Source organism: Papaver somniferum, chromosome 2 (assembly GCF_003573695.1).
Source record: "Papaver somniferum cultivar HN1 chromosome 2, ASM357369v1, whole genome shotgun sequence".
NCBI lineage: Eukaryota > Viridiplantae > Streptophyta > Magnoliopsida > Ranunculales > Papaveraceae > Papaver > Papaver somniferum.
Window position 1 is genome coordinate 96,805,444 of NC_039359.1, and position 12,281 is coordinate 96,817,724.

The 12,281-nt window shown below is 36.5% G+C and overlaps 1 protein-coding gene across 6 annotated transcripts; it reads right to left on the reverse strand.

Annotated features, from left to right (window-relative positions):
- Positions 1–24: 24 nt before the first annotated feature.
- On the reverse strand, positions 25–4,979 carry LOC113348489 (scarecrow-like transcription factor PAT1). Of its 6 annotated transcripts, XM_026592281.1 has the most exons (5): positions 4,809–4,979; positions 3,863–3,972; positions 2,598–2,692; positions 753–2,468; positions 25–493 (listed from the first exon to the last, which is right to left on the reverse strand). In XM_026592281.1, exon 4 carries the CDS (start codon positions 2,437–2,439, stop codon positions 784–786), a length of 1,656 nt encoding a protein of 551 aa, XP_026448066.1. In that variant the 5' UTR covers positions 2,440–2,468; positions 2,598–2,692; positions 3,863–3,972; positions 4,809–4,979; the 3' UTR covers positions 25–493; positions 753–783. The 6 variants fall into 6 exon arrangements, with proteins under 6 accessions (XP_026448066.1, XP_026448065.1, XP_026448063.1 ...); XM_026592280.1 differs by lacking the exon at positions 3,863–3,972; XM_026592278.1 differs by having other exon boundaries at positions 753–2,692.
- Positions 4,980–12,281: the final 7,302 nt, after the last annotated feature.

Here is a 12,281-nt window from a genome sequence, read left to right on the forward strand (position 1 = left end):
TCTTTAGTATAAAAACTGGGATACTTAAAGAAAAAAGACACAAAAACAGATGAAATTATTGATGCAGACGCACAACAACATTTGCTGATTCTGTGAATGTTTTCTTAGAACAGACAGTTGTGTCCTAAAAGTTTGTTTAAACACGATCGATATACATCAGTCTCAGAGTAGAATATATACTAAAGGCCTGTTCTACTTTCATCCCTACTATTACATACATAATTATACATACATGCTAATAGCACAGCTAAGGCTTACTGCTCAGTATTCCAAATAGTCGAGTATAACCTTCTTCTTACAAAAAGGTGCCCGACTCCAACTCTGACAATAGTAGGACTGCTGAGTTGCTGAAAATATAACTCTGTCTTCACTTCAATTTCTTCTGCTCGGTCGAAGCACTAATACACTGTGTCAGTAACTATAAAGAAAAAGTGTTGATACTTCTGTCTACGGAAAAACCTAGCTTCTTTGTCAAATTCTCTAACTATGATACCTGAAAAGATTGAGCCCATCTAATTTCAGATAAACATTTCAAACTACGGTAGCGCAGAAAGTAAGAAAATAATAACTCAACATCAGAATTGTTGTAAAATGAAACAATGGTTTCTCGCGCTGGTTCACTTCTCAACAAAAGCTTATGAAACACGATAAAGTTGAAAAGAGGAAAGAGCAGCTACTGGTTAGATCAATATATATGCCGAGGACTGAAACTTGTAATAACAGAAACATTAATATAGATTACAAGTATTTACCTTGTTCGAAGGCTCGGGTTTCTTTTTAAATTCATATCCACGCACATGAAACAACCAAATCTCTATCCATCCAACCAAGATAAAGAGCTCCATCATCCTCGTAAAGTTTATACTTCTCACAGTAGCTGTCCAGCAGAGTCTTGATTGTAGAGTTTACCACTGAACTCAGAGGATATGGAGTAAACCCAGCCATTCTAAACCGTGATTTCCACTTCCCAAGAACCTCGTGCCGTTCAACTCTTTCTGCCCCCTCGCATGCTATAATGTTGACTACATCCCGTGCTAAACAGTGTTGTTCAACATTAATCCGCTCCTTGTGATCTCTTGAAAGAGTCGCATCTATTGACTCAAACATGGCTGTATAATAATTCAACGTCTCAAGGAAACGCGGCAAAAATGCAGCTGTGTTTGTGTTAGATTCTTGCTCAACCAAAGTAACTACTTTGGGCGACAAACTTTTAATCAGCCTTATTAACCTATCACGATGGTTTTCAGTACTAACACTTTCATCAGGCATGTGATGAAGCACGTAAGGAAAATTCACAGCAATTGCCTCTCCAGGTCGAACCTCAAGACTGCTGAATTCAATATCGACACCAGACACAGGCGCTGCGTGAAACTCAAAAGGAATTTTACAAGAATCGGCAAGCCTTGATAACCTCTGACCCACAATCTGAAGTCCTCCACCACGAGCATATGCAGAATTTGAATCATCAATACCTGTAATTCGGATGTGAGGGGGACCACCAGGTCGAGATGCAAGAGCCTGCATTAGAGTAATCCACTGGCTGCCTTGAGCAATTTGAAAATCAATAATGTGGATGTGGTTTTCATCTTTTACAGCTTCTGCTATTGCACCATTAGCCGACATGTATCCAAATTTGAAATATGGGCAGGCCTCATATAGGATATGCATGTAAGAAAGAAGTTCAGCACTAGCCGGTTCTTTGCACTTCAGAGATTTGTAGATACCATGCCCTGTGGAGGATAACCTCGCCACAAGCCCTTCTAACATGTAAGCTCCCAGTCGTTGGATTGGCTCTCCAGAGACCGATACCATATTCCTTAAATCACCGATCAACTGATTTGCCCTTGGAAGATCATCGTCAGATACAGCTTTTGCACATGAAATGAGAACTTCTTTCAGGTCTCGTTTAGGGTTCATAATTTCCATCATTTCATTCCAATCAAATGCGGATTGGTCTGAATTTAATCCACCTTGAAATGCGCTATCAGGACTGTCCATAGTATCTGTATCTGGACCCAACATAGCAGTTTCTAATTCTTTCAATTTGCTCCACATATCATTCTCATTGTCAGTTATGCAGGACAAACTTAAAGGAGATCCATTAGCATCATAAGGAGAATGATTTGGTTCCTGTGGGTATGTATGAGATTCTTGCTGTGACATAGGGCTTCCATTCGGTGAAAAACTCACAGTGGATGGGGTATTATAAACCGTATAACCACCAGTTGCAGAAGATGACTCTAAGGTGCAGTACTGTTCGCTAGAAGTCTGAGCAGGATAGTGCATTTCATGGCTGGTTTCGTCGGTGAAACGGCGTTCATCTAGAGTTCGCATACTCTGCGGGAAATAATTAGACTGCAACTCTTGATCGTAAGTATTCTGTGATCCAACAAAACCCCCATGTTTCTGGGAAGCAGCTTGCAGTGAAGAATAACCCATTAAATGACTTAATCCAGTCACCTGAGAGCCTGAGTAACATTGGTAATCTTTTGTTGAGAAACTAGTCTCGGACCTTAGCTGAGAACTCATCTAATAAGAACTAACAATTTATGCAATCTTCTGACTATTCTTCAAACATCATAGAGAGACGCACTAACCAGTTGATTTCAATGACACCAATTTAGAGAAATTCCAGCCCCTAAACCTCGTCCACTTCAAAGAGAGAATGTCCAATGAGGTGATATCGCCCGATCTGCAAAAGACAGGAAAGCAAGGTAAGAGACCTTAATGATCCAAAATAGAAAAACATAACACAACTGTAGCACTAGTGATATAGAGGCCATTTTTAATCTAGCAAAGAAAACGAGACGCAGGAAACATCAAGCATCTGCTAACTACAGTGAGCATAATCAGCGAGAGAGAAGGGAGGATTGACCCTTTTGACTGACCATGATCTGAAAGACATCTGGTTTTACACCAGACCAAAAACCATCCGAATAAAGCTTAAATCAAAAGTATCTGATTACAATTCCGGAGTAATTCAGAAGAGAGCCACTACAGGCGATTGTGCTAACATGCTTTGTAAGTAGGGTATCTTAACAAAAAAAAAACATGCATGAGGAAATACCTCATTAAAGGAGAAAGAGATTCGGGAAGAAACGAAAACGATCTACGACATATAAGCCAGAAACTCGAGCAATTCTACCGATGTTTCTTATGCATTCAGTGGATTATACTGAACTTGTTGCGAGAAGTGTCTTCTAGACACAAGAAGACATCCAAACACCTTTCAGGGGCATACCAAACAGATTAAGAAATGGACTTACATTAAGTCAGGTCAATGAATGAGACCTAGAAGACTATACACGAAACTACAATGTTCACTAACTCCTCCCACAGAAATTAAAAAGTGGGAAAAACAGGATAACAATAATTATAGTTAAAGATTTATCAATTAGAGCAACAAAGATTGCTCAAAGAAGAGATTCAAACTCATTGAAAAAAAATATGACACTGCTATTATAATGCCAGAACAGAAGTAGTTCATAAATCTTTACAACAATGTATATGTTGTACACATGCGACAGCCGACAGGTGTAACTATGAGATGTAAACAAGATCCCTCTCATTAAGTGTTGTTTAGTCGACCCAACTTAACATTGGTAAAGTAGACCCTATTATCTTTCTTAAGACTGTTTAATTACCCGGACCCCACCTGATCACATCACCCACCATTGAACCACATAGTGAGGTCTAAACAAGACTTCCAGAGATAATGACACAAGATAATTGTTAGAACTAAACATTATCTGTAGAATGAGATTGAAAACTATGTTTCTTTCCAGTGTTTTGATAGTTGGTAAGTTAAACAGTTATCCCTGTCATTGTTCTTACAAGTCTAGAGAACCGTCCAAGCACGCACCTCCCTCTGATCAGACATAGGACTGGTCAATGTAAAACGTGGATCAGAAAATTCAACACTGCCCTTAAACCCTTTGCCGATGCTCAAGCAGATACAGTCGGATACTCCAACTTGAAGTGAGTAGTCATGTTAAATAGTAAAAAGGGAAATCATTAGACTCATTACCAGCTAAAAGTGAAGGCCAAATTTTCTGCCTGACAACACAATGACCCAACCATTAAGCATATCTAACAACAGCATCTCACAAACTTAATCTTACTGAAGGAAACTTCGAATTTCATTCAACTGTTAATAGAGAGTAATAATCCTTGCTAGGTCACAGAAATCTAATTTCCTAAACCATAGATGTTTTATTTTACCATGAACAGACGTTTCCTATGTACATCAACAGAACAACTCGTTTGTAAATGGGTTTCTAAAGTAAATCTCTTTAAGATTCAACACCTTTAGGCTAACAGTTCATACCTCAAGCAATAATTTTCAACCTAGACAAATGTTATCAATGCTAGGATCACTTACTTTTAAAGGCACTATTTCCAAATTCAATACAAATAAAAACTTCATCAAACTCAATTCACCAATACAAATTCTTTTTCTTATAATTCGCCTAGAAGCAGAAAAAATGACACCTAACAAAATACCCATATCCCACAAAACCCTCTCAATTACTACCAAGTCTTGACAAAAAAAAGTAGGACAAAATCAACAGAATTTGCGCCTCAGATGCAAAAGACTATATCTTTCACAAATCCCTCACCGACCCACTTTTCAAAGCATGAAATTTTCTGATAATCTGGAACGGAACCCTCAAATTGCAACAAAAATCCAAACCAAAATCACCAAAACCCTGTCTTTTCAGCTCAAGAATGAAAAAAAAATGATAAGAAAAGTCCAAAAAACAGAAGACAGAATCTAAGTCATATGATAACTTCAACATCATACATACCTTTGAGAATTTTATTAGAAGAAGTGTTTGTTTTTGCTTTTTAGCTTCAGACAAAAAGACTTAAGATGAGGAGAACTTGAAAAGAGATTTAGAAGATCAACTACTTACTGCAGTAGCATCACTAGGAGAAGAAGAAGAAGAGAATCATCCTAGAAATGTATAAATGAAGACTCCAAAGTCTCGAATAAAGTATAATAATATTAGAAGTTTAACATCCCTAGTGTTTGTTTATATTACCTAGAGTACCCCTCGTAAGCTAATATTCCTTTGGTACCAAAATAGGAATTAGTGAGAAAATTCCAAACTTACCAACTCTTTTCAAAAGGAATAGTGGTAAAATCTACTAAAGCGTCTATCACAATCAAAACACACATAGAAATAGGAATACTATGTTACAGATTGTATCTATAGGCCAATAGCATCTAGGAAGTGTTAAGGTAGCAACCCTATAAAACGATTAAAAAACTAACCACCAATATAGACTACTGTGTAGTGTGGATAACCAGGAAGATATCGAGTTGGAATGACTGTCTAGTTAGATAGTAACTAAAGTGGAATTTTGGGATACGTTATTTATTTGTTTTATTTAACCAATAGAGGGGACCAACACGGTTGATAGCATTAAAACGAGCCCAACCTCATGTGTTTGTTTTCTTGCTGAATCGGTGTCTAAATCTGACCGGGTCCCTTATTCGGTTCGAGTCAGACGTCATAATATTTAATTTTTATATTGAGTCAGATCTAATTCAGATTTTGAATTAGACTAGTGATTTGGACCCGTTTGAGTCAGAATAAAATGCCCCGGATTCATGGGACCAAGCCACTGATTCACATATTTTTAAGTTAGATAAGTCAGATCTGACTCAAAAAAACAAACATATTAAGTCAGATCCAGATGAATCAGGTGATATCAGTCAGACCCAGACAACTCAGATGATCAGGAAAAAACAAATAAGGTGTAAATCTAATGGTTGAAGGGCATTGATCCATATTTAGTCTGCCTCTATAAAGACGATTTGTTTCGAATTTTTGATTTGTTTAGATCTCTGACACCTTGACAACACCTAGGAGAAGGCATAGTTTGCACTTGTATATAGAAAAATTCAAAAAATCAGTGAGTTTTTGTTTTCTCCAATACAAAACATATTATCTCTCATGTTTTTTTATAGTTGTTTATTGTTTGCAATGTCAATGATCGGTTTACAAAACCTTTTCAAATTTTATTCTTTTAATGCGAGTATACAATTTTTTTTCTTCAAAAAAAACGCTCTGCCCTCTCTCCTCCTCAACGGCTCTTTCTGAAATTTTTTCCAATCAATTCTTTCAACTATCTCCTATGATTCCTGAGTAATTCCTCCCATCTGGGTTTAGTCCCTAGCCAGATGGGGAATTAGGAGAAGGAAAGATTGATCTGAGCTTGTTATGATTCTTGATTAATCCACTTATGTATGATAAATTTTGGGATTGATTTTTTATTTTCTGCATCCATTAAAATTGTATCCATTCATAAATTCACTAGTATCTTTGATCTTCTTTGTTTGTTCTCATTCCATGATTATTGTCTTAGTATTATGCTCTCAGCGTTTAATTTCATTTCTTCTCAGTCTTTTTTTTTTTCCTTTACTAATTTTCTGATTCTAGATCTTCATTAGGACTTTGTTTTTGGCCTTCTTCGAGTTATGTTAAATATTTGCCATACTCAACCTTTCTTTGGGTATCTTGTTTCTTGTCTTCTTAATTTTGTTCTCGAAAATCTCTCTTTATCCTTTATGGTCGATCCGCAGTTTTCCTTACACGTTTTAAGGATTATCTTCTCTATCCTTTTCTCTACTTCTCCTTCATATGTTTCTTGTTAATTTTCATTAGATGTTCATTTACCTCTCCTTAAGGTTCTGTTACAGTTATTTTGGTTATTAATAATCAACAAAAGTTATTAACTAATACGTCTTTAAACCTTAACAATTAAAATACAAATTTCCAAACTCGCTTCTTAGCATATATCTTAATAAATTACATTCATAAGATAGACTGAAACAACTGAAAATATCTTAAACCAAGTCCTATTACTTATTAGATAAAATGGAGTATAGATCACCGATGGATTCTCTAAAACATGATCTTTCTTAATTTCAGTCTTCTTCAATCTCTATGAGTACCCTTTCTCGTGTCTGTTGATACACGATGGCCTTGTCAAAACATAAGCTCTATCCATTCCAAGGGGTGCTCGTCTTAAAACTCTGAAGCTCTTACGGGTCATGCGGCGACTAATCTCTCTTGTATCTCCTTAATCCTCTCTTTCCCTAGTCTTGCTTTTTCTTCGTCACTCTTATTGCAAAGTGCCAACCTTTGTGCCTGAGTAGGATAGAGAAATGCCTCCTCTTGGCATATAGCACATCTACAATTCTGAATCCGGTGTACCTGGACATTTCGACATCGAATAACTCTGGATGAAGAAATTCGAGCATCAATAGGAATATTAAAATGATTGCAAACCATGTTTGATTGATTTTCCATTCTCTTCTGCCTAGGTTTCTTACGATATCTGATACTCTCTTTGCATTTTCTTTTATACTCATTTCCCTTTACCTTCCGGTTAATAGCATTAATTTCGAATTCATCTTGTGCACGCTTTAGTTTTATTGTGATTAGTAACATTCTTACGTTTCGTCCCCTCGTGTCCCTTTTTCAGCTTCTTTGCGATTAGTGGCATTTGATACATTATCTCTTTTGAGTCTATAGTGCTATTAGACATAGACATTGCACCTGGCCTGATTAAGTAGCATCCCTTGATTGTCCCCTTAAACGGTTATCAAAACCCAATTTTAGTCAATCAAAATATAAATATTTTGCCTAGCGTTTTAATCTAACTAGGATCTGCGTATTGTTATTGATCTTTCCCTTATCTCGGCTGGCATGATTTGACGTGATATAAGGCTATCCTAACTTCTTGTTTTCTTTTCGACTCATCTTTCCTCGTAAATGACTCTATAATAAACTTGTTAACTTCTCCCATAATAGTGATGTTGCTCTTGGATTGGTCGAGGTTCTTTTTAAGGTTAACTTTTATTTTATTTTCTTTTAAATTGGTTCACGGGTTTGAGTAATGCCCATTTTACTCTGAGATATATCTTTTTATACTTGGTTCCCTTTCCTTTGCCCTTCCCCTTCTTGTGTTTGCTCTCTACATTCCTTGCTTTTCTCCCATCTTTATTTGTTTTCTTGCTTGGTTCAGGGCTTGGTTCCAACCGATTCATATTATCTTCTGAGACTGTTTCTTCTGCTTGTCCTTCTTTTGTTAATTGCACCAGTAAATATTCTAGCAACATTTGCATTTCTGCATCCATTGCATCTCCACAAACTTAACCAAAATAACCTTTTTAAATCTCAATCCCATATTTCCCATCTTCATCCTCTTCGGAGGGGCTTTGTATCCTCTCAATGGATAAGGGCAATTTGTTAAAAATTGACCAATATGGATAAAATATCAAATATCGGACTCAAGCAAAGGATCTATATATACCAGTCCCCTTCTCGCTAAATGGAAAGGCGACGGTACCAAAATATACTTCAAGCTAAAAATTTTCCTACCTATAAGTCCTTTCTCCGAAAGTGATTGTCTATGGACTGAGTCGAGACAATGCAACTAATCGGTTCACACTTCGTGTGATCGTCTATGGATACGAGATCGAGACAATACAACAACGAAGTATGTTTACTTGATACAAAGTTTCGGACTTAACCAAACACAATAGGATTGATTATCAAGTAAATAGGAATTAAAGTTTGTGTAATTTACTTTAATTATAAAACAAAATAATAATGCGGAATATAAAAGTAAATGACACAGCAAGATTTTGTTAACGAGGAAACCACAAATGCAGAAAAACCCTGGGACCTAGTCCATAATTGAATACTCTCAGGATTATGCCGCTACACAAAATTACACTAACTTAGTACAGTTGATACCAAGTAACTAAACCTATAGTTCACCTAGTTCCTTCTGTATCCCCACGCCTCTAACTTATAAATAAGTTACGTACTTGGAACAATTCCTTTGGTTCGTATTCCAAATAGTAAAGGAACAACAAATCTGTTTGGTATCAACTCTATTCAACCAAGTGATATGAGTCGGACAAAGGCTCTTCCGTTTGTCTCAACATAAACTCCTCCGTCAGGTCCTTAGATCTATCTTATAATCAATCACCCAAAGGTAATCGATTAGGATTAAGCCAACAACACCTTTAATCCGAAGAACCGTGTTGATGCCGATCTACTCAATTAATCAATCCAATCTACCTCAAGGATAAACCATTTATTAATTGGATCCTCTTTTACCGAAACAAGTATTGTGCACACCAAAGATTATAAAACCCAAGTCAGATCTTCAATATCTTCTTTGTCTTCAAATCTTCTTAAATCTTCAACAAAAACCTACACACAATCACTTGATCTCTTGTGATCAATCACGCACAGAACGGAGTCTGTTAACAATGGATTATCACAAGATCGTCTTTAGGACTAACAACAGTCTAAAGATCCTTGTCGAAACTCTGAACTAGTTTGAGTGAATCTTATATCAGAAGAGAAGATTCTCAAGAATAAAAAAACTAGGTGCAATCAGATTTCAACCACCGTTAGTCAATCAAATCAATCGAAAACAAAAGATAAACCGCAATTATCTAGTTTCCCACCAGCGGGTCGTGCTAGAGATTCCCAATCCCAAATAAGACTTTAAACTGAGCGGCCGTAAGAGATTTCGCCTAATTAGGTTACTCTCCTCTCTGAATAGGCGGCTACACCAGTAACAACAACAAAAGAGTAAATCTGTTGTTATGAAGGATTGGTTTGCTAGAAAGGCAAACTTCAAGTATTTATAAACAAGGAAGTTTGGACACCAAGGAATTTACAAAACCGAAAATATTCTCAAGATATTCATTCGGATTCCATAATTCTTGGAAATGCTTTGTCCAAAAATAACAATCGAAATCTTTCGGAAAATCTAATTAGTAACTGCAAATTACTAATTCTGTAATTTCCCTACAAAATGAAATTAATAACCTTAATTAAATGATTATTAACTTACTTATTTTTCGATCCTGGGATTCTCTTCCCTTAGCCGGTAAGGAATACCTTTGAACAATTAAAAAAATAAACATTCACAACACGTGTTCAAAGTTTGTCGACATCTTAACTTTGTAAGTTCTCTTTCACACTTACAACCTTGAAACCGATTTGCCACAATTCCAAACAAGTTTAGAATTGGTTCATCTGACTTTCAAGAACTATGTGATTGATCAAACCAACATTCAATCACAATCATGGGTTTACGGTTCTACCAAAACAAGTTTTGGTTCTACCTCCATGTGAGTATTGTGCACAGTCACACTAGCTTTCCAAAAATTCGGTTGACTAGGTACTAGGATCGGTTCCCCACATATATATATATATATATATATGGTATCTAACTTATACGTGTTGCACATTTCCATAGGATCGGTTCCCCTTTATGTTATAAACCTTGCTGCACCCCATACAAGGATCGGTTCCCTTTGATGTAATGCACCCTTTACAAGGATCGGTTCCCCCTTTCCTTTTAATTGGTCAGACATACAAAATCCGATCATACCACAGGTGATTACTTAAGATCGATTTTACTAATAAAAGTTATACAAATACATAAGTCAGGGCTTTGTGAATATTTCTACCAAGAACACAACAAGGTGTGAGCGATTATACTCTATCACACATATTGGTTGTTCATAAGATATGAAATGAATAACAAAACAAATAACACCTGGCAATTTCCTTTTCGGTTCACAAAAAAGTTTATGAACTTACTTCCTTAGAACACATGAAAACATTGTTCCCTAGGATGAAATCCCCACCTCATACTCATACATAATCACAATAACATTCAAACGATTATGGCGATGTCTTATCTACAAAGTTTAATGGTTAAGAAATAAACCTCGTATTGTATTCCTTAATACTATGTCTATCTAGAGTTCAAATATGCTTCGCAGTTATGTTTTCAGTATGCACGACTTGAAAGATACGTTAGGGAATGAAACAGTTCAAGTCAAATATCACTAATCTCAAGTAGAAGGATGATTGTTGTCGTTGTAGCTCCTTGCTTCTTCACATCTTCAAGACTTCGCAATACTTATAAGAGAATCCCCATATCATGGAACGCCTTTTGTTTCACGGATGGTGATTGGTGAGGCATGTACTTTGTTGTTCGAAATCTTCTGTACCACTAACCCCTTCCGTAAATCCACTCTTGCATTTTGAGGACCCGTACACAATAACATATATAGATTATGTCAAGCTCCTTTACCAGATTTACATAGGTTATACCTCTCAATTAAGAACAGGAGTGGATAACGCAAGGAATTCAAATATCTTGATGCTTGCTCCAGCTGTTTACAAGATAACTAGTGTTGTTCTTCTTCTACTTCCAGACGTACTTTTTGATCAATGACAATAGAGGTTAGGGGTACATGAATTCTTTCGCATCTTGATGTAGGAGGGGGTTCTATCAAGCTTTGTAACAAGGCTTTCCCTTGTTGACACTTACGGACGTTGGTTGTATGAAGAAACTGAGGATTTTGAGGAATAGGATAGCGAGGATGGAGAAAAAGTTTTGTGAGAATGATAATTAGGACGGGATAGTTTATGACGGTGATTCGGATGACCCCCTCGGAACAATAGACACAAGCATGTCCTTCAGAACCCCAACGATCTCTATATGAACTCTATGCAAACTTATCATTCGTCATACGATCGATAATAACCGATATGAGCGATATATAAACACGGTAGTATGAGCGATAAGTCATGCGGGAGGAGCAATTGATTTCCGATGATCCGATCGTGTCCCCCGTATGACTTATCACTGATATTCCCGCCATGAGTCTATGACTAATGGTTGATATTCCCATTGTTGTCCTGTACACCAAAAGGACTTACGGGTCATTACGAAGTTTTTTTTAACCCCTAACGGTATAGAGTTCCTTATTTCGTCAATATGAAATGGCACGTCCATACGGCAGCAATATTAAAAAGCCCATCCCCGACTGAACCATTACAACTACTTGTAATGTCTCATATCCTAATACTTTCAAGTTAACCTACACAAAGTTGAATCTAGTACATAATCAAGCGACTATTAACATGAGTTTTGATTCACTAAAATATGACAACCAAACTTGACATACCAACGCTTGGTGGGTTCAACCGAGCAATGCTCTAACACTAAATTCTCCATCTGAGCAACAGGATGGAACCCAAGTATTCCTCTTCCTCTGTTTTCTCTACTCTTTATGCTTTGTTATTTTGATAAGTCTCTATTTTAGATGTTAATTTAGATTTAGTTAATTATTGTTCTTTCTTTACTAGAAATTTAATTAGACTCTACCTTATTTTAACCTAGAGAATATTTATTAGACTAGTGATAATCTTCCCTTGGTAAAA

Coding starts and splice junctions, on each gene's coding strand:
- LOC113348489 (XM_026592276.1), bottom strand. Junction 2,469..2,597: donor GGTGTCATTGAAATCAACTG/GTTAGTGCGTCT, acceptor AATGTTACTCAG/GCTCTCAGGTGACTGGATTA.